Source organism: Porites lutea, chromosome 5 (genome assembly GCF_958299795.1).
Source record: "Porites lutea chromosome 5, jaPorLute2.1, whole genome shotgun sequence".
NCBI lineage: Eukaryota > Metazoa > Cnidaria > Anthozoa > Scleractinia > Poritidae > Porites > Porites lutea.
Window position 1 is genome coordinate 33,779,725 of NC_133205.1, and position 23,613 is coordinate 33,803,337.

At 39.6% G+C, this 23,613-nt stretch overlaps 3 protein-coding genes across 3 annotated transcripts in view; 2 read left to right on the forward strand and 1 right to left on the reverse strand.

The window, feature by feature from the left end:
* Positions 1 to 23,613, forward strand: part of LOC140936502 (uncharacterized) — a 470,324-nt gene that overhangs the window by 254,566 nt on the left and 192,145 nt on the right. The gene's annotated exons all lie outside the window — the stretch shown is intronic.
* On the reverse strand, positions 8,419 to 10,984 carry LOC140937016 (F-box only protein 38-like). Its single transcript, XM_073386538.1, has one exon. It carries the CDS (start codon positions 10,861 to 10,863, stop codon positions 8,599 to 8,601), a length of 2,265 nt encoding a protein of 754 aa, XP_073242639.1. The 5' UTR covers positions 10,864 to 10,984; the 3' UTR covers positions 8,419 to 8,598.
* Positions 11,076 to 18,261, forward strand: LOC140937018 (dual specificity protein phosphatase 12-like). The gene is made up of 7 exons (XM_073386539.1): positions 11,076 to 11,354; positions 13,410 to 13,523; positions 14,126 to 14,244; positions 14,935 to 15,034; positions 15,798 to 15,981; positions 16,556 to 16,604; positions 17,184 to 18,261. Exons 1-7 carry the CDS (start codon positions 11,098 to 11,100, stop codon positions 17,288 to 17,290), a joined length of 930 nt encoding a protein of 309 aa, XP_073242640.1. The 5' UTR covers positions 11,076 to 11,097; the 3' UTR covers positions 17,291 to 18,261.

Here is a 23,613-nt window from a genome sequence, read left to right on the forward strand (position 1 = left end):
GATAAGTGGGGTAGAAAATGGCTAAGATAATTGACCATTCCATTCAGGCGTAAAATATCACCTCGGTCCTTTGGGCGTGGCATCTCGACAATTACTCTCACTTTCTCTGGATCTGGGTTTAGACCCTCTGTGGTTAGCATGAAATGGAACCTCTTTACACTTGCTCTCTAACTTCTCGGCATTGAGCTTGATACCTTTCTGATGGCATCTGCGCATGAATCCATCTAGATTGCTGTCATGATCAACCTCGCAGGTGCCATGGATGAGAATATCATCTGCAATACACATTACACCCGGAAGACCTTGTAACTCTTGATGGAGACGTTTCTGAAAAATTTCAATCGAAACACTGAGACCAAGCGGCAAACGGAGCCAACGATATCGCCCATATGGCGTAGCAAATGTTGTGAGCATACTGGACTCGCGATCTAACTCCAGATGCCAAAAAGCAGAGGCTAAATCAACCTTTGTAAACACATGTGCATCTGTCAAGTAGGGCAACAAATCATCAATGACCGGAATTTGATAATGTTCCCTCTTCAAGACAGTATTAAGTGGTCGCGGGTCAATACAAACACGCAGTTCACCGGACTTCTTTACAGCTACGACAATCTGACTAACCCACTCAGTCAGTTCATCAACAGGAGTGATTACTTTAAGATGTTCCTACCTTTGGAGCTCTTCTTTGAACTTCTCCCGAATAGACACAGGGACTTTTCTTGCTGGAAGCTAAACAGGCTTGCAATCTGGGTCAACTTGCAGGCGAACTTTTTCTGGAAGCGTTCCGAGACCTTTGTTAAAGACATCCGCGTAATTAGCTGTGAGATCATCATTTGCATTCTCCACGACATTAATGAAGTTTTCCTTGTGTACAGTTAACAGATTCATTTTCTGCGTTGAATTTAAGCCAAGCAGAGGGGTCAAATCCTCTTTCATGACTAGAAACCGGACCTTGTACTTCTCATTAGTTTTCTGATTCACAACAGTCAACGCACAGGAACCGATAGGCGTCACTTTAGTTCCATTCCACATGACAAGCGTTTGTGAACACGAGTCGAGTTCCTCACCCTCAGCATACTTCAGAGGTAAAATATTTGCACTTGCACCACAATCAACTTGAAATTGCACCAGTTGCTGCCTAACCAGCATTCTCACATACACAGCTCTCCCTCTCAAAGCCTGTACTCTTACAACACTGATCTCTTCTAACTCCTCTTCACTCTTAATATTATGGACAGGAACTTTCTTACACTTCTTGGCAAAATGATTCTTTTCCTTGCATGGTTTGCACTTCTTTCCCCATGCGAGGCACATCTTCCTATCAGGTTGATGGTCATAGCCACAAAATTTGTAGCCTGTGTACAGACGTCCCCTCTCCCGATTTTTTCCTGAGGGAGGAGGGGACGTCTGTACACAGGCTACAAAATTTGCAGGAAATTTTCTTTGCCGACCGCCCGTCCACCGGCGTTGGAGCTCGAGACTTTTTAGAACTTGACTTTGCTTGATTAATGTTATCCACCGGCCCAGATAACGACTTCATTTGCAACTCAGCAACTTCCTTGCTGCGACACACGTCAATCCAACGATTCAGAGTAAGATCTCTCATTCTCAGCAACTTCTTGGTCGTCTGCCATTTTTAATTCCAAGCACAACACGATCACGGATTAAAACTATCCCGCAAACAATCGCAAAAATTACATGTTTTTGCCAGATTCCTCAACTCGGCAACAAAACTATCAACCGACTCTGTTGGAAGCTTGTCTCGCATACTAAAACAGTATAGTTCGTAAATTTCGTTGACTTTGCGGATGCAATGCTTCTCCATTTTTCCTATTACAACGCGCCAATCACTCGAGTTCTCCCCCTCCGCGTAGTTGAATGTTTTGATGACTTTCCACGCATCATCTCCGATCGTATGTTTGAACATCACCAACTGAAACTCGGGGTTTCCCGATCCAAACGAGAAATGACAAAATAATTGTTATATTTCTCCTTCCAAAGCTTCCAGTTTTTGGCAATTTCTCCACTATGTTTCAAGTCAAGGTACTTCGGCGGAGTAATCTGATGAAAAGTCAACAGCGCACCAGACTGTCCATTGGAGGTATCACCACCGGGCATGCTGTATAACGTAGACGGTTAAAAAAAAAACAAAAAAAAAACGAAGCAGAAGAGGCCACCGCTGCCACCATGTGATAACACAGTGAACCACACGTTCAAGCAGTTAGTGAACAGACATTTTAATCTCTAATATATAGATTTCGCCACAGCTAAAAGCAAAGCTCCCATTGATAAAATTATAACTTAAATCAAACAAATATTTTGTATTCCACAAATCAGTTAACTTAAGGGCACATTCATGTGACTTTTGAGGGAAAAGCTAAGTGATTTTGGAGTGAAACAAATCTTGTATCGAGTTGATATAGCCTTATATGTACACCCAAAAAATCGTCTTCGGTCACATTTAAGAGCAATAATGGCTCTTGATCACAGTAGATAAGGCGTGGAAAACAAATTCTTGGAAAACAAATTAGGCCGAATTTTTTGCGTTCGACAAGTTTACAAATTCTTGCCAATAAATCTGGGTGCGTGCAAACCAATCTTTTTTTTTATACACCACATCAGAGGAGAAAGAGTTCTATGAGGCGCTGTTTTTATCATACAGACCTCGTACAAAATGCAGTATTTCACAATTTTTCAAGACAAATTGCATTCATCCAATATTCAGGACCATCGAAGCACGCGTGGACTTTTAATTAGTGAAAAGCCGTTCAAAAAATTTCCAAAATCACCAATACGGCCAGCTGGTTCTAACCTTTGACAAGCGCCAAATTTGCGAAGAAATTTTAAAAGAGTTACGCTTCAACGTGATAAAGAATTTACTGAGTCTATTTTTTTTAATGGTTTGATAAAGATGTGTAATCTTAAAAAGCTTTTGATACGCTCGGCATTTTGAGTACTCCTGCAAGCGATGTTTATTAACGCCTGAAAACAAACAGCAAAGCGATGAAAATTACACTTTTGAGACTACCAACAATCAATAAAGAAATATAATACGGTAGCAACCGGTGCAATTTCAAGTTGATTGTGGTGCAATTTTCATTCACAAAAACAAATGAGTATTTAAGTGTCTCTAAGAATCCTCAAGTCTTTACTAGTAAGCGTAAAGATTAAGTTTATGTTTTAAGCCACCGGTTTCCCGGGTGTTTGCTGTTTTCAAAAATGAACTCAGGACAAGAAAATTGCTCAAAGCTTTCTTTCTACAGCCATATAATAACTAAATATTCTTCGGAAAGCTTTTTCTTTCTATTTACAGTGAATTAATATCGACTAACTTTTTAAAGTTCTGTAAGCTTAAGCTTACTCAAACCTCATACTAGGTCAGATCAGTGTCTCAGTCAAATCTTAATACAAACGTGCACAAACTAGCTTCATAGACTCTGCCGCTGGACTTCATGAAATTAGATATAAATACAATAATTACTAAGGCTTACCATATTTCAAGATGCAGCTCCTGAAAGCTATCAAGTAAGGCAAGGATTGCTTGAGCCTTTATAATTCTCATACGCATCCAGCAAGGTGGAAAACAAAAATGATGCCATCCAAAATCGGATTATCGGCTTTGACAAGCGACGCATTTCTCAACAAAAAAAACCCAATAACCAAACCAGCCATGAATAAGAAAACACTCTTGATAGCAGCTGTATTTCATTTTTTACATCCAGTGGAAAAAGACAGTTAAAAACATCACAAGTTGACTCAAAACTCTGTCAGCTTCAGCTGTCAAAGTAAACAACTTTCAAGGTGCTGCATAAATTTTACGCATGAACTCACCTGTCAAATTTTAACCAATCAGAGCATAAAAATTAGACGTGAAGCGTGACCAACACATGACGATGGTAAGAAAAGGTCTTCCCTGCCTGTATTTTAAAAAAACTGGCTGAATTTTTGCATCTGAGATAAGTTTGAAATCAAATTCGTAATAGTGTGGGGCAAAACTGACATAAACGCAACATATTTGATATGAATTTTAAAAAAAAAGTAAATGTGAGCCTGCGATCATTTGAAAACGAGTAAATTGTCAGCGGATAACTTCAAAAAAAATACTTGACCTTGATGGGTCAACACCTGAGCCCGTGATACGGTCAGGTGATACTGGTCAGCAGATACCCTGTTTTGACAGCTGTCAATTGATGACAACATTGATGTGCAATCAGCTTTCTCCTCGGCTCCCAAAGTAGCTAGAAAGTGTGAGAGCAAACATTGGTATGCCTGTGGTGCGGACGGACGGTCGCTCGGTCGGTCAGTCACGTGATTACCAGATTTTCTAGGATGGATAGATTTATTTACGCATGGTGCTCCGCTGGCGCGCTTCGCACGCGCAGCTCCGCCATCATGAGTCTAGCAGCACGTGCAAATGAAATTCAACACAGGGCGTGAAAATTACAATATTATAACAAAATAAAGCTTTTAAACCTTGTATAACATATACTTACATGAATAGATTTCTAAGACATGATCGGCAATAAAAATGTCCACAAGCCGTTTGCATTGCGTCCCACAAGAGCAAACCACAGGAGTTGCAAAGATACTTAGGATCGATGCTTTCCCTGTCTGAGGCGGCTAAATTATACCCAGGCATATTTAGAGTATCCGAAGACGACAAAGAAACCGCACTTGTTCAAAATCAGAGCGAACAAATGTAACGTGAACCACCACTTTTCAGAGGCCTCCGGCCTTTCGCATGCAGGTGTTCGTCACTCTACTTTTCAGCAGTCCATTATAGACATCAATAACAAAACAGTAAAAGAAAAGCAACTTGAGATTTGAATAATAACAAAACAGCGAAGAGAAGGCAATGACTGCTATGCTCTTGAGCTTTCCCCTTGGTTGAATGGATCGCGCCCCCCGAAAACCAAAATTTGCTGAAGGGAATTTTCCCTATCCCATAATTCATCGCCGGCGAGAGCCCGTTCGTTCAATTTTAGCCTGCGTGCCAGTGCGTGGCCTGCGGCGGTTGTACCTAAATCATCAACGGATTTAGACAGGGCGGAAATACATTTGTATTCTGCAACGCTACATACCTTTATCCGCCCTGGATTTAGATTTAGGCACAACCGTGGCTGACTCGTCCCCAGTCGTCTCTCATTGTCAGTATTCGGCGTGGAAGACTAGAACGGGCTCTTTAACAAAGGGGATAATTAATAAGTAAATGATTAATGAGTGGGCGACACGTCGCGTGTCGCCTTTTCTCACATGGGGTGATTTTCACGCGCGCTCGCGTTTCGCTCGCTCTACTATCCCTGAGGAAAAATGGGGGACTACTCGTAGTCTATCAGAAGCAGGACTATGGATAATATCCATGGCAGGACGTAAGAACGTCTGCGTGGGAGGCTAGCGTGGCAAGCGTTCGTTAGAAATGGAAAGAAAAGGGAGTTTAGGCCCAAGAGAAACGCGAGGGGCGCGTGAGGCTTTATGGGACTCCCCGCTCGCGCTCTACGTTTCCATCATCGCCCATCCCCCTCTCGCTCTTCTTGCTTGTCTCCAGCTTTCGCGTGTTCCCCACTGAGCCTTGGGAAAGCCTATGGAGGGGGCTGAAGTGGTACTAAGCGGGCAGCGGGGGGAGGGTGATTAATATTCTTGGCTTGCAATCACGTGACAAGGTGGCCATGTGGCCAATACGACTTTCGGTCAATACAATAAATTTTTTCTCAAATAATTGACATGAAAACAGGGTTTAGTTCCCAGAGGAGAAAAATGCTTTTGTCTTACACCTGATCACCACCAACATGACATCACTTGCAAACCAGCAATAAGTTTTGTTTGTTTGTTTTCTTTTTTTCAACCCCTTAATACTTCACTCGCCATGAATTTTTTCTTGGAGTAGGTGCATTTCTTCTCACCCTCCTACATTAACTAGATAATAACTAAATCTAATCTCACCAATAAACCCTCATGGCTTCTTGAGACTTCCCTGCCTTTTTAAGATTCCCTAACAGAAATGTGTATATTTCATGTAATTTTAATGTTTATCTGAGACTTTTTTTCAGCTTACTGAATAACACTGAATATAAAGTAAGATAGGGAACCCTTCGAACAGGGGTCAGGCACAGTTGAACCTCTGAGGTCTCTGCAACAGCCAGCTTGGGGACAGAAGAAACTGGGCATTGTAAAGAGGTGACCATTGTAGAGAGGTTTTAAATAAGAGTCAATGTATGGATTTTTTGTCTGCCAGGACAAAAAAAGTGGTTGTTAACGGAGGTTCGACTGTATGAAATATATGTTTTTTAAATTTTTAACTTCATGTCGAACAATTCACAATGTCAACCCAGGGAGAATCTTGTAGAATTTTTTCCATGCTACTGTACATTTTGTTCCCTTGTGCAGGGTTTTTTCTACCAATATGCACTTACAGGATATTTTTTCAGCATCACACCCCTTCCCAACCCCTCAGAAGTAAAATGGATGGCCCCTTATCAGCATCAGTGACCCCATGCTGACATCCCTAGTGATAGATTGACGTATTGATGTGTTTTTGCCTATCATAATGAACATGAGCATTTTATCACTCGACAGGGTGGCTAAGGGGTTACCTGTCACGCATCACGCTGACTTTTTTTTTTTCATGTTTTTTAGCCTCCCACGCAGACTTTCTTAGGGAAGATTGCGTGACAAGCCTAAAGAATGTCTGCGTAGGAGGCTATGGTAGGCTCAATTACTAGCCGTTGTTCAGGAAATAAACCAGTGCTCCTCCTCCTCCTCTCTTCTCAGGGAGGACCCCAGACCAAACCAGATCAACAGAGGTCAGCAAGTCGACAATTCTCTCTCAGAGTGCACGTCTGAGCCCCCTTCTATCCGTCATCTATGCAGCCAAGTGGTTGAGGATAAGCTCTACACACAACTGCTGTCAACTCTCCCAGATAATCCGGGAGATTCCAGATTTTGGACCGTATCTCCCGGTCTCCAGATAAGAGTCTAATATCTCCCAGATAATTGTCAAAATTGCTATTTCTTGTACACTCGACTTTCTGACCATAAAATTTCAAATTCTTTGCGTTGTTTAAGCTACTACTACTCCATAAATTCTGGTATGCCACTGTAATTTAAGCAATAATGTGGCTAAATATGAACTGTTTATGTGCTATATACGTCGATCAGAATCAACAAGCATTTCTGGCATAAGTGACGTCATTTGTCGTATGACATGACGTCATCTATCATTTTTCCCTATCAATTCTCAATATTTGATGAGGTGAGTAGTTGACAGCCCTACACACTCACATGGACAACACTGATTTCAAGCTTTTGGCATTGGCAGGAGCTATGATGGGCTCCTGACATTGCCTGCTCCAGGACAGTTTCCGTCTTAACTCAGCAGCAACTTTGAAAACTACAGGCTATGATCATCATAGTAGGTTGTTCAGAGATAACACCTAACTTGTAAGTCAGAAATCTACAGCTATTAAATGCAAGTCTTGTATAATCTTATAATCTTTGAGTATAATCTTTAAAATGGAAATAATACTGTTTTGCAATGTATGAATTTTTAGTCTCTTTATATACTGGTAGTTTACTTAACTACTTGTGTGTGTTTCTCTGTTTTCTTTGTTCTTGTGTCCCTGACCTAAACATTTAAACATCTTTTCTTTTAACTGGCTGCCTGGCATTTTTAACTCTTAGGTTATTTCGGGCAGCCAGCGCCCCAATCATCGTCTGTACTATTGTTATAAATTTTTATTTCTTGTATATTATGGGGTGAAATAAAGTGTTGTTGTTGTTGTTGTTGTTGTTGTTGTTGTTGTTGTTGTTGAGCCAACCCCCTGGTGGGAGGGGCTACTTCCCAGGGTTCAAAATAGCTGCCACTTTGACCACACTTGCAGGCGATGTTTTACCAAAGAAATAGAAATGTTATTTTGGTGCTTAAATCGGCCAACTGAAATCAAAGTCACTGTAACATTTGTAGTAAACATTTCATATCAAACAATAAAGCAGCAAAGAACATGCTTTAAAAGGAGTAGAAGGAGTAAAAAAGGTTTCGAAATTTAAAGCATGTTGCAAAAGTTGAAAAGAAGAATTCCTGTTCACCGTAAACTACACTTTACTAATTCTTTTACAGGTTTGTTCAAATGTGAAACTTGCACGTTTGTCTATACAAACTGTTGCATTACCACCTTTATGTTTTTGCACATGTAAACAAGATTTATTTTGCCCAAAAGCATGTTGTTTCCTTTAACTGCTTTAGTAAATCACTTTGTTGACTATTGATGTGACGTGCTTCCAGATGTATTTATTATTGACAGCCTGGAAAAAATAAACCTTGACAAAGAAAACCTACAGATTCAGGCTAAAAGCCGTAATTTTGAACCCTGACACCCTTTGGCTTAACAAGTAGAAAAGTATGAACCTAGAATGTCCAAATGAGATTAACGAGAGCATTCCAGAATTTTTCTCTCTTAAATCTCTCTATATCTATCAGTGCAAAATTCAACATAATGGTTACAAGAATAAAGAAAGTATGTCTTGTTCAGATTTTCCTCATTTCAACCATGAGAGATGATAATGGCATAGTGCAAAGAAAACCATACATTAAATAGGTACATTTTAGGGATTTAAGGGTTGAATGAAAGATAAATCTTGGTCATACATATGCTTCACATCACAAGAGTTTAAATAAAGCACTAAGATATGTCTGTGAAGTCTCTTCTCCAATAAAAGACCCTCAGAAATTTCATCCTTTAATACCTCGAGGCAAACTTGCATTGGAAGATTATTCTTCAACCTGGGAAGCTGTTCATTCTTGGATGAGTACTGTGGTACAAATGAAGTCTCCTCAGTGGTTGAGAGCTTTTGAAACCAAGGAACATCAGTCATTATCTGAACTGGTCCACTGGAGAATTCCCTACAGATTTGGTAGATGTCTCTATTCCAGGGAAAACTAAAAGATCTTACAGTCATGCTGTTGGCTTCTTTAAATCCGCACTTTTCAATAAGCTCACTGTTTAAAGCAGTGACAGTTTCAACCCAGCTATAAATAGACAGCTTGGTGACTATACCTACAGAGTTTCTGTGATCATGTACTATGCAACAATGATAATCAAGATTTGATGAAAACAATTTCTGTTCGCATTCCACTGGGTCAAACTGCTCTGTAGGGCGAAGTGAGATAATTCGACTTGTGTTTGCAGGCAAACTGTACACTTCATCCAGAACACTTTTCATGCTTAACACAGGACACCAAGAAAAACTTAAACGATTCAACAAGCAGTCTTGAAACTGTACTTGTGACAGGTTCTTGCAATGAGTGCAAGAGAGAGTACAAAGACTTGGGCAATTAACCACTGAAAGCTTGATGACTCCACATTTGTGCAAGGAGATGCTTTTTACCACTTGAGAAGTTATGATAAGGTTCTTCTCTTTATCAGCACCCTCTTCTTCAATTTCATCGGATTTCTTAAACATGTGCTCAATATGGAGGTATTCAATAGCTGGTAGTAATTGAATAAATTGGGAAGCATGTTCCAATGACAGGTTTTTGCACTTAGACAGGGTTAAATCACGTAATGCCATGCAAGTTAAATTTGGAGTACACCACAATGAAGCATTTCTCAGATTTGGGCAATTGCAGACGGCTAAATAGCGCACATGAGGAAACACTTGCAATGCCAATTTCATCCCTCTATCAGAGAGGGTGGGTGACTGTTCCCTTTCAAATGATAAACCATACTCAAGAAGCTCTTCCTCTGTATATCGTCCTTTCTCTGGAAAATCATCAATATATCCCAAATGAAGACATTCAAATCTTGGATACTCAGCATGAGCCATGAGCAATGCCGAGAACACTGCATCCTTGGTCAAAGAAGGCTGAATGATTAGTTCTTCCAACCTGAAAGCTGATACAAGTACTAAGTATCCTAGATCAACTTCCAGAGCATCATAACATGATGCAAGAGACACTCTAGTGAGATATCGAAAACTGCCCAGTCGCCAATTGTCCTCAACGACATGGCGAAAAATTCCACCTGGAAATGGAACACGTACAAGTTCTAGACGTTCCAAGTGTGCCGCCCTCCCCAGTGCATTGAACAAAGGAATACAAGTCAGTGGACCAAATGACCCAGCATCAAGGTCACCCATGCAGTTTTTCATGATGAAATGTTCCAACTTAGGACAGGAAAAATCTTTAAAGGGATCAGGATCTGTGAACTTAACCCAGCGCAGTTGAAGAAAAGTTAAAGATTCCATTGATGGCAATGACGGCACGGTTACACCTGTTAAGACTAGCTGCGACAGCTTGACTTCGCTTGGAATTGACAAACGATTTAGTGGAGAAATTGGAAAGTCTCCTCCTCGATTCCGGAAGCCACCGGCAATTTCCAAATTTGGATTAATTGCCAACATGGCGTCCAATACTTGTATATTGGACGTACCGATAGATTTCAGTTTAGCACAAAAAGTTAGCGCTGATGTGATGCCATCTACGCTTAATGTATTTGAATGCCTTTGCTGACGTTTCGTTATTGATGTTGGATGAATTCCAAGTACAGTGTTCACCTCTGGGCATCGCTTCAACAGACGTGAAAAAATTCCATCTGTTATGAGAGGGGACATTTCTCCATACCATTTTCCCTCCGTAAAATCTACAGATTTTCTTGTCCTTAAATGGATTACTACCGCGTTTGAAAGTTTCTTAGATATTGTTTCAAGGACTAGAATGTCTCTCAGTGACAAAGACGACATAATCTTTACCAAGATTTCCAGGGACAAGTTGTCGAATGAAGCAGCAAAACAAGCCATGGGGTTTTTATAACGTTTGAGCTTACTTCCCAATGGCTTATTCAACTCGAAATTTTCCAATAACCGATCCATTTCTGTAGTAAGTCCTCATTTCCATTTATAAGTTTGCCATCTTTTCAAGCTTTCGGGCATAAAATACGTCAAAATACGTCGGCTCTCACAGTAAAGTAAAGAGAAAGCCAGCCATATTTTCGCTCTCGTTTCCAGGGTCTCTCAACGAAGCCGCTGTGTTTCAATTTCCAAAAATATCCGAAGAGTTATCGACTTCTCCGACAACCGCGCGGAAATGTTAATTTGGATTGGGACATGTCACGGATAAAAGAAGGGCTTTTCGTAGGTACCAGGAAAGATGCAATTAATTTAGCTAATTCCAGACAAGGAGATAAACTAAGGATCCTTACTGTGGACATTGAGTCTCTTGAAATAGCACTAAAAGATAGAGTCTTGACAAAACGTGTGCCATGTGTGGACGAACCGGAGGCAGATCTCTTAAGTTTCTTTGACGATTGCTCGGAGTTTATCTCCAGTGGATTAGAAAACGAAGAGATTGTGCTGGTACACTGGTAAGTTTAGCAGTTCAGAAGTTAATGTGTTGGACTGGAGTCAAATCAGAAATGCTGGGACCGCTGGGACAAGGGACAAGACACGTGCACTCTAAACGCTGGTATACAATCTTGGGCCCTGGGGGGTGGGGATACTCAGCGACTCAGCTGGGTCTTGAGCCCAGTGCCATATGAGTTACCACAAATGGCCTCAAGAGATGGGTAGTATCATTCTGGTCCCCAGAGCTGTGATCCTTTTGGCTAGCACAACAGATCGAGAGCTCTGGCTGGGCCCAAAATCAGAAGTCTGCAAATTATGCGCAGGCTCAGAAATATGAGTTAATAATGGATACCGTGGAGAATATTGTGCTTGCAGCTCATCCTGGTCCCAGCCAGAGCTCTTGATCTATGATGCTGACCATAACAATCACATCTCTGGAAAAGAGAATTAGATAGCTTGTGAATGGAAGATTGAATCTCCCAGCCAGGTCTGAGTGAAACAGGTAAATGAGAAGTAGAGGGGAAAGTGATTTTGTAGCTACAATCGGAGAAAAAATTGTTGAGACATTGTTCTTAAATAGGGTAATTTCGGAGAACAAAAGAATCCGCAGCCCTCCCCTGTCCCCTTCATTCAAAGTTGGGGTGTTTGTTGTTTTCTATAGGCAGCTAGAACAAGGGCACAACACATTGCACAGAGGGGATGGGGGAGGAAAGCTATATTTCCTCCTTTTTGAAGTTAATAAAACGTTAAAAAGCCCAGTTTTGGGCAAAGTGTCTCAACTCATTTTGTCGCCGATTGTCTGAATTGAAATCTATGCGCTGTTGTCTTATTAGCACCAGTTAGGAGACAGTAACTAGTTGAGATTACTATATTCACCAGGTCGTTTTTCAGAAGATGGATAAGATACCCATATAATCCCTTTCCTGTGTTTTTCGAGGGAAAATTAGTTTTGACAATCTTTGTACTCGGTAGTGTTTTCAAGTAATTACTCAACATACCAACGTACTAAATGACTGATTTTCCTCTGGTAACTAAGTGTGATCGGTAGGAATCGATGGCAGGTAATATATTGTATTTGAATATATCCCTAGTAAGTTCAAAGTGTTTATTCGAAGTTTGGCTATTTGATAAGGGTGGGATGGATGATAAAATAGCCATGATTGCTATGCGCAGGAGAATTTTCAGGAAAAATGTTCCAACTTCTAACGCACAGCAAAGCTGCATAGCATCGCTAAATCTGTGCAGCAGATTCGTTGCCCATATACCCATAAGGGTCTTTGAAGAATGTACTTTACAGCAGAAACTATGAGGTCAGGAGGGGACAGGCCACGAGTAACCACGAGTAACCAACTTTGTTCTTAAAAGATAATCAGATTATTTTATTTTATAATCCCCTGTCCCCTCCATTCAAAGTTGGGGTGTTTTTTGTTTTCTATAGGCAGCTAGAACAAGGGCACAACATTGCACGGAGGAGATGGGGGAGGAAAGCTATATTTCCTCCTTTTGAAGTTAATAAAACGTAAAAAAGCCCAGTTTTGGGCGAAGTGTCTCAACTCATTTTGTCGCTGATTGTAGGTCTGTAGACAAACTTCTTATACTGCCATTGTATTGCATTGGCAACGAATATGACATGTTTGGTTTTCTGAACTTGATGTCTTCCTGGTGGGCCTTCTTGTTTGGTTAAAAAATATATCAATAAATTATCAGGAATTTTTAAGAGATCTTATTACATGACATAACAGGTCTGTTGTGTGGCAAATTGATCAATTCCTATACTATACTTGCAAGAAATGTGCATGCAAGAAAGCCAAGAACAGGGCATGCAAGGGGAGAGGCGTCTAAAACCTTCTCTTAGGCAACTAGAAAATCTTAGTATTTTCCTACAAATCATATGCTTGGTACCCTAGATTTTACAGTTTCACATCACTGAACCCCCTTCAATTTCCTTGGAGCACCGCCTTGGCAAAACAATTTTAAATTCATATTTTTTGTTCTGTCTTTATATTAAATAATCACTGCATTCTAAATACTAGACCTTTTTTTTTCTTGTGTCAATTTTTCATTTTCATTTACAGCCTTTCAGGTGTGTCTCGAAGCACAGCTATTGTCTTGGCATATCTTATGAAGACAGATCAGATGTCATTAAATGAGGCATTGGATTTTTTAAAGAAAATTTACCCCAAAGCCAAGTAAGAGTTTCATTCTTCATTCCTTTATCCTTCCAGATTGTCTTTTGACCATCCTAAATGGTTTGAAATAAGCTGATGATGAATTAAAAACTCTAAATTAAAGTTGATGTGATACCTGGTACATAAAAAATTAATGGGTCTAATTACATGGGGGTTCATAAGTGTGTGGGGGTGGAGAAGAAGGGGCTTGTACATGTACGGCGTAATCCAGAGCCTTTTTTTGTGTTAGAATTTATATTTTGGTGTTATTTTTAGGCCTGCCTTTTAAGAATTATTATTATCTTGTGTGCTGGGATTCTCACAAGAAAAAAATTTCCATTGCCCATACCAGTAGTGAATCCTGTTATTAGGAAGGGAAAAAGGCTTTTCGGTCACTGTCACAAAATTTAATCCATCGACATGAAAAGGACCGAACAGCAGCAAAGAACAACAACAGAATGGTTTGCAATCCTTTTATTCAATTAAATACAGGGACAGACACACAAGGCATGCACACAGCAATAACATTCCTAACAATTTCATTGCCCACACTTGTTGTATTTGACAGCATTTTAAACATATTGTGTACTTACATCTTCTTGTTTGTTGCCTCTTTGATTTAGTCCCAATACTGGATTTATTGAGCAGCTTCAGCTGTATGAAGCCATGGGAAATACAGTGGACAAAACAAGTCCTGTGTATAAACAATACAGACTGCAACTCTTGGCCAATCAGATACAGAGTGGGTTGATGTTCATTTACCTTTAATATGCCGTAAAACATCTAGTGAGTTCCTCACAGCTTAGTACTAGAATTCAATCTCATTCGATCTATTAAAGGTTTCACTGCCGCATTTTTCAGGTTTGTGAGCACTGTGCTTTGCACTTTGATAATTTCCCTTGCAGGATAAAATTAAGTGATAAACTATAATTTATTTTATTTTTTATTATTATTATTATTTTTTAGTTTGAGGGGGTAAGAGGGTTTAATTTTTACAGGTATGCTGATGTGTGTGACTAAATGTTCACCTGCAAATTAAACCCAATGGGGAAGGGGAAGCCTCAGAACTTACTTGTACATGTATGAACAGTCAGTAAGGGAGACATAAGGAAGCCCTATGAAGGATGTGCTCTAGCAGTGCCTAGTGGCTCCCACCAACTAACTTTTGTTCCTAGAAGACTTAAAAGCACTAGGCTTCCTTGAATTTTTCTTACAGCACAGCCTTGCCTACCTTTTGAGAGAGTTGGACCTTCTCTAATGTAATTATTGCATTATTATTTAGTACTAAATAATCTAAACAGACGTAATTGTTGTTTAATACCAACAAAAACCTTCAGCCCTGATCGACAACTGTAGGTACATAAACTCACTAAACTTACTTTTTATTATAGTTAGGTACTTAAATATTACTCTGTTTTTAATCTGTTTTTAGATCAACAGTATGCTACAAAAGATCTCCTGTCTTCATTGATTGAAGAACTCAAAGACAGTAGTTCTTCAAATAACAAAAATTATAAATGTAGAAAATGCAGGTACAGCTCCCTATAGTTACATGCATTTTGTAATAAAAGAAAGACCATGTTGTTTTCATTCCACAGGCTACAAAGCTATTTCCTCTCAAATAGAAGGGCCTATTGAAAAGAAAGCCTGAAAAAATTCAGGCTTGTACCGTATTAGAACCCTTGACCTCTACAATACTGGTGAAATTATCTACCAATAAAAATATTGAGCTACACACGTAACAAGCCACCTGGGAACAGCTCATTGAGTTTTAAACCCATGAAGGGATGATGATGAAATATTGAATACATGTACCGGTATATGAAAATCTCAATTAAAAACAACTTTTTGAGGCTTTATAACCATACACTGAATTCTATTCCAAGCCATTTACAGCTTCTCAGCAGTCAACATTTTAGTGGCACTTGCACACTCTGTAAGATGAGACAGTGTGGTCAACTGTTTTGAGTTCTTTACACTCATGAGTGACTGTACAACAACAACTTTAGGTTTTACCTAGGAATTGTGATTCAAAATTTACAAGCAATATGGTAAAACCATCCTCAGGTGAGTGTTAATCTAGTTGAGAGAGGTACACAATAGAAAGAATGGAAAACAAAACAAATTTTATATGCAATGATTACTAATAACAACAGTTACTGACAGTCAGTTCACTTCAGATGAATATAGTTAAATTGAAAATATTCTCTCTTAAAATGCAATGTTATGAGTTCAAATCTTAAACAAAAGTCACTATAAAAGGTCAATCACATTCTTTTTTATATCCACTTACAGACTGGCATTGTTTACTGGTGGCTCTGTTATTACACATGAACTCGGTAGTGGTCAGTTATCATTTAGGCGACATAAACAAGATTCTCCTGCAGTAACCAACAGTACTGACACCCAATGTACATCTTTGTTTATTGAACCTGTAAGCTGGATGCTTCCTTTACTTGAGGGAACAATTGAGGGAAAGGTAACTTATGTACTAATAAAATGTCCCACATAGAGGGAAACAAATATTATTCACTGTCAAGTATAAGTATTTATGGTGAAAAGAGGGAATGGAGTTATTGTTCATTCATTATAAGCAATATAAATTCTGGAAAGGTTTCTTTTGAGCTCTGTTTTAGCTTTAAGGTCCTCTGCAGGCTCTTCATCTTAAAGCTTCTACCATACAAGCCACTGTGAAATAAGGATCAATGAACAACTGAACTTGCGATTAAGGGAAGTTTAATTTTAAATATTACACATGTTTGAACCAGGGGATTTTTCTCACTTATAGGGCTGGTTCTCATTAACAACAATGATACAGTGGAACCTTGACATAATAAAGTCCTCGGTGTAACACACAATTTTCTTTACCCCAGTAATAGTAAAATATATGGAAAAGAACCTTGATATGACAGTCCCTTGCCCCCTCAACATATCGAGGTTCCACTGTTACATCGTAGTTTTCTTGCCTATGGCCAGCTTTTTTTGTACATTTAGCTTGTACTTAGCAACTTCTTGCTTATTTTTTGTTTGTTTATTTTTGTGGTTTTTTTAAGCTTTCTTGCCCCAAGTGTAATGGAAGACTGGGATCATTCAACTGGGCAGGTATAAATAAGTCCTTTTTAGCAGTTTATGTTTATAATTTGTAAGTGTATGTATAAATTCATCTGGAGATTTCTTTAACTTTGATTAGTGATCACGCTATCCATGGTTCGCCATGGCTTGGTACTCCATGGTTCACCATGGCATCAAGGTACAAAAGGAACAAACATGTCACTAGGAGGGTTGGGAAGGGGCAGTTTGGTTATAAAATGCTTATCTTAGATTAAATTTTAAGAAAACAGCATAAATTCTTTTTTGTTGTTCATGTTTATCATTTTCGTTTCCTGTCTCATTGATAAGTTATGCTGTTTCTCACTGAAGTCACAGACTACATGTAAGAGTAAACGTCTCATTTAATATTGTTAGAGATACAAGGAAAGAGAGTGAAACCTGGATTTGTACCCCATCAGTCATGTGGGTAGTACAAGGTTGAGTCTCTACCTGAGGGTACAGTTCTTGTACATTGCTCTTGCAAACCAGGAAATGGAAGACACTTGTGATAATATTATGTTATTTCATTTTATTTTTTTGTTGTTGTTTATGTATTTACATTTTATTGTATCATATTATGTCATGGTGCAGGTATGCAGTGCAGCTGTGGAAAGTGGGTGACACCTGCTTTTCAGATTCACAAGAACAGGGTTGATGAATCATGGAATATGCGCCTTTCAAACAAAAAACCAATCTGATGTTCGGTGAAGTAAGAACCCTTAACCTGCACTGTGGTATAGAAGTTGCTAAGCAGTTGATGTCACGTGACAACTCGACAAAGCGCCAGCTCGGAACGTCCGCACCGAAAACAGCGTATCATTTTTTTCATAGAAGATAATTGATTTTAAGAAGTCAAATGTGACAACCTAGATCTTCTATTTGAAACTTGGCGTATGAACAGTTTTCGGAGTGAGGAGACTCGAAGCGAGATCGAATGAAGGTAAATAAGTAACTGAAAAAGCCAGTCTATCAGGCAGGTTTTATATAGACTCAAGGCATCAGTACTCGTTCACATTCCGTGGGAATAGCTCAATTAGCCCGAGGATGTTAACTGACATCATGTAATCAGATCACGTGTCTCGCTTATTCATTCGGGTAGCTGTTTTCTTTCCCTCCCTCCCCGCCCTGGGGGCTTCTCGCGACTCCTCAGGGCCGCCTCTCGGGTCGTTCACTAAGATTTCCAGCAGATCCACCGGTTGTTGTCTGCTGAGGCGCGTGACGGACACGGGGGGATATTTTTTTATTGTTATTATTATTATATGGCTGAATCCACGAGCGGGCAAGATGAAAATCCTGATTGGCTACCCGAGCGGGCAAAATGGGCCGCTAGGGATTTCCTGCGTTGATCCCGCAAGAAAAGATTCTCTTTTTGGCCATATAATAAGTCCTTTGTTGACCAAACTTGTTCTTTCAAGATGGCTGAATATTAGTCTCATTCTTTTTTGCGTTTTTATTGACCTCGACGTAGTCTTGGTCAATAAAAGCGCAAAAGAATTGGCCAATATCCAGCCATCTTGACTGAAAAGGTCTGTCGGTCAATAACGCATATATCTCAGGATTGGATTGTAGGAAAAATAACAACAGGTACACTTTTAATCAGCGTTTGTTTATTCAAGCATTTAACTCCTTTAATTTAACTGCCTTATAATAAAGTGATGAGAAACGATAAGACGTACGTTGCGCCAAAACAGGGGACACCCTTTCATAAACTTTAGGCAATTAGAAAAATATATAAATACCTGGATTTTTGAAAACCGGGTTAGTAAAAAAATCAACTCATTCTACAACTTGGAAATTTAAAACAATGAAACTTCATCTAAAGGCCGATTAAAAGCCTTTACCTGACTATGGGCAGTAAGTTAGTGGTTACTAGAAGCATTTTAACGATTCCAAATTTAAAATGACGCAAATTTTAGAACATTTATTCAGTGATCTGACTCCGTAAAGTTTCAAACTGGTGTCATTTTAGACTAGAAATTTTGTCCCATCTCAGAGCTTTACATGATGCTCTCCGGGAAACTTTTCTCAAGGTGACCAATAACGAAATGTAAACTCCTAAACGCCACCGAAGCCAGATTAGGCGCGCACTGGTTTCAAATAACTGTCACTTGTGTTTAAGAGAGAATTGTGGGTAAGATGAAAAAAACAAAAAACAGAGGCGGGGGGGGGGGGGGGGTAGATAAAAATCCACAAAATTCTGTTTACAGCCATATCTACACAAATCCCTAACCACTAAACGAACAAAAAAACACATAAGCAAACAACTCAGTAAACAAGCTATTAGACCGGGGAAGTTGAGAGAAATCACAAAATATTCGCTAACCCGGTTTTCATAACTCCAGGGCTGAGTTGTTCAAAGCTGGGTTAAGATAACCCCGGGTTAGTGCGAGATTTGAATTCAGATTTGAAAGTTTAAAAAGCATTTCAGTTCTAATTCTGTCTGTCTACAAGTTGATGATTGGAATCTCTAAAAATAGCAGAGAAAATTATCCGAAAAAATGCTTTTGAACACGAGAAAGAGAAACCCGGGTTAAATTTAATCCCGGGTTAAGCGCTAATCGGCTTTCGAACAACTGGGCCCAGGTGTATATGTTGAAACTTGAAATATGTGTGCAGACTGAAGGCAGTATCCTTATCAAAAATTAGATGCAATATCCAGTCAGCTCCTATTTAAACACAGACAAAAATATCCACATTGAACCAAAAAGAGCCAAACGGGACGAGTTTATTTTAAAATAGTTCCTGCGATAAAGCAAAAAATTTATATTTTTAGTTACTACCTCTAGGTGGAGCTTTTATTAATTAACTAAGTTAAGTTATTTACTGATGATAACTTTAATGGTTCTCCATTGTGCTTCTTTAGTTGTAAAGCTTCGTCGCCCAACAAATAAGGCACCAGCCACATTTGCTTGCTCGCTTGCGACGACGGTGCGATTTGGGATCGATGCATCCCTCTGCTTCCTTAAAGTGAACCTCCAGTCCAACTTTACAGTGCTTCACTTTCGTTAAATTCTTAGTGTTGATCTCTTGGTTGATCTTTGTAACCAACTCCGACCCAAAAAGGCCTAAAACAGAGGAAGGAAGGGTTGAAACTACGAGAATTTGCTCCTTTTCCTAAGGCATCGTAGAGCGAGCACAACGCATGAGGCAGATGACACGCGGATCGACTCGGAGTCGGAGATAAGACGTTTTCACGCATGCTGGCGTTTTTCACTCTCACTACTTTCCATGAAGAGAATAGGAACTACTTGTAGACTACATACGATTTTGATTTATTTTACGTTTTCTTTTTTAAGAGCGAAAACAATAAACTGAGTTTACTTACCTGGGAGTAAGCTCTCTAGTTCTTGGTCAATTTCCCTCAGTCGCGAGCAGTTAATTTCCTTATAGAAAAGAAACGATTTTTCGTAGAGTGTTTTTTCCAATTCAGGCTTGCTGACTAGCTTCGTTGTTTGCTCTTTCTTGTAACCATGACTCTCAAGGTCCACCTCTTTTAACAAATCCAACATTTCCTGGTCAGATATCTTGAAGCTTGGATCGAAGACTTTTTATTTCCGTGGATTCTTTGGCACCATAGGCGTACGGGCCGGGGGGGGCGAGGGGGGCTGCAGCCCCCCAAATTTTGGGCAACTGAGATTTTTTGGGCAGCAAGAGAAAATTTGGGCAAAGCCTGTTTTTAAAGACGTCTCCATGTTTATTTAATTATTTTGAAGACCTGAATATTAACCTGAAGTCGGCGTAATAATCCAGTTACATTCACACGAGACAGTAATCGCCTCACATGTGATGAGTAATTTACATATTTATTTTTTTGTTATTGTTGGGCACCGTACTGCACTGCACTAGCTGGAATGGGCTATCTAGTCGTGAATTGATTAGAATAAACTTTTGCATAACTTTCTAGAATCATCTCCAATCGAAGAACACGGTGGGTCGGAAAACGATGGAGTGGCTGACTAATCACCCCGCTCAGTTTGAATTACGAGAAGAATCTTAATTCTTTTAAAAAATCTATCGAGTGGTTTAAAAGTATTCACTAATTTGTTAAAGTAGACCGAAATGTTTACAAAACCGCTAACAAGAGTGCCGCGATACATACTAATCAAAGCCTTCTTTCTAGCAATTGGGCAGAGCTATCTCCACGATCTTTCGCACACGTTTTTAAAAAGATTAAAACTACAATGAGGTGAAATTGCATGTCAAAAGCGCTTCGTTTTCTAAAGATAACGGCCAAACCCTCACGATTTTCCTTTTCTTACCGTATTTCTAACGGTAAAACTTCATCCTGAACTATCTCGATAAAGCTCTTACAGATTTTGCTTAAACTTTGCAAACATCGAGAAGACCGTCTTGGCGAAAAAAGCTGCTGTGAACGATTTTGTAAGGTTGCCAGTGCCGAGAATTTTTAATTTTGCGGAAGTAAAATAGGTAGTGGTGTGATTTCAATGCTATGACAACTCTGATGTCATTGCAACCCTGATCATGACAAATTTTCATTTGCTGTGGTGGCAATTTTTCCTAATGTTTGTTTATGGCGACGTAGTTTATGCTCAAACCTGGTATTGACCCTGAAAAACTGTATCGAGCCACCTTTATACGCCAGTATGGCCTATGTTGTTGCAATATGGCTCTCGTTTCTTTTCGACTCTTTTGTAAAAATTTGGGACACTTGCGAGAATTTTTTGGGCAAATGGTTTACCGCCCCCCCTGGCGAAAAATTTCCCGTACGCCTATGTTTGGCACTGGCATCTGAAAGGAGGAAAAAAGACATTATTGTGCAAAAAACTCTTGACGGCTCACGGGCGAGCAAGTTAGTTGGGGAAGGACAGCAGTGTGGGAGGCCTGAAAGAATGAGAGGCGCAGGAGAGATGCAGGCCGAATAGAAACGGCGGGAAATGGGAGTTCTGAAACGGGTGGTAAACGAGACAGGAGCTCTTGGCGGGAGAAATAATTAACTTTTTCTGCCTTTAGGATGGGCGCTAATTCGAGGTTGGGCGCTTATTCGAATAAATACGGTAGTTAATGACCCTAGGATATATAGTATACAAGCTGTGAGAATATTTTCCCAAGACAGGGGCAGTGACAAAAGGGTCAAACCACTGAAACTCGGAGTGCAAAATTCTACTGAGATCATTCTATAATATGTTGCGTTTTGTCTTCTCTTCTCAAGTCATGAAAGGTAGTTGGGGAAGGAGGGGAAACGAGAAACTTACCTGCAATATTCCACAGAGAACCCAGAGCACATAATATCAGAAACGCTTTCGAGGTCATCTTGGACTCGGGCTGTCTTTCGCTGCCTTGGTTTATGCTAGCTGATAACCATACGGGTTCTCTAGACTTTTCTTAAGTCGTTATTCTCGTAAGAGTGTTTATATGCATGTGTGTTTGTAATGCGATAGTCGGTTGGCTTTAGCGTTGTTTATTGCCAACTCTCTTGTACGTGTTTATACAAACCGTGCTGACACGTTTTTTGGCATGCGTTGTTGAGAAAATAAAGTACGTTCCCTTGTATTTTAAACCGCACTTTCAGAATTACCGGATCACTGACAGGCAGGTATGAGGGAAACGAGAGAATTTAGGAAAATAGGTAAATATAGTCTGGTCTTATTATGTTTGCCAATTTTAATTACGTGAAAGCTTGTGAAATTCTTTATGTAAAAATGGTCAATGGGTAAAAGTTCTTTTAAGAGCGAATTAGAGCAGGGGCACCCAACGACAATTTTCGGAAAAGTATCTGTTCGGAAGACGATTTGAGATCTAGAATTTTCGGAACATTTGTTGTAAAATTTCTTGCTTGCCTGCCTCTCCTAGGACTTTCGAACATCTAGGAGAAATGGTAAAATTGCCCATTTTCAACGGATTTTTACCCTAAAAAGGTCACCTAGAATTTTCGGGAACCTTTTTTTCTGGCTGAAATTTTCGAACAGGTAAGTTTTGATCCCTATAATTTTCGGATCACTAGGCTTTCAGCTAGGAAATCCGAACAGATGAAAAATTTATAGGGGATAAAAATAAGCCCATATCCACCGTTTAAATACTAAAATACGTTTAACAACGCTATGTTTAAGTGGTTTTGAACTATATTTTCGTTGGGTGCCCCTGTTAGAGCGTTGTCTCCTATTAGGTAGAAAGAATGCAATCTGTCACAGCTTCTCTCGCCTAGTTACTAAAAGTTTTTGAGTTTGTCAAGGGAATTTGCTGTAAACAGGCAGGTCTGCTTCTAATGCCATAGTCCTCCGTTTATAGCTTGAATTTTCTTTTTGGTTATGGCAAATGTCTATGGCTATTTCGTTTCATTTCATGTACAAAGACAACCTCTTTCCCAGGATAACCGGGGAGGTTGGTACAGAGATAAACTGACAAGTTTTTGGACATCCCTTTTTCTGGAAAATAAAATGAGGTTCCCTTTACTCTAAAGCACGTATCATTGTTGAAGGCAAAAAGGAAATCTTTCTGGGTTACACGTGCTGGAGTACAACGCATTTTTTTGTTCCCTCAAGCCTCTGTTTCAAAGCGAGGCTAAGTGCATTGTATATGATATGAAAATGAATTTTTCATTCTCATGCAAATAAAACTCATTTTAACAACAGCTTTTCTAATCAGCGACATAGTTTGAAAGTGAGAGTTTTTGAACTCGGAAATTGCCAGTTTCAAACAACTGGAAAACAATGATATGTTTGCTCAAGTACAGTTTTGAGCTTCTGAAAATTGTCGTGCAGTAGCTCTTTATGGGGACGTCAGTGAGATAAAACTTAGTACCATCGTTATAATTAGCTAACATTAGAAGTTCATTTTATCGACTTGTTGTGCCGTCAAATGACACTCATTTTACTGGGCCTCACGCTGAGACTGGCCGCCCTTTTTCAATATTGGGCCGCCGTTGAATAACGGTTATAAGCCACCTGCTTATAAGACTTGTCGGGTTATAAGCTTTCCCAGTAACAGGATTCCGTCTATCGATAGTTTGTTTTATCATGTATGAGAGGTTACAACGGGTATTTTATGATATAGTGAAAAACTA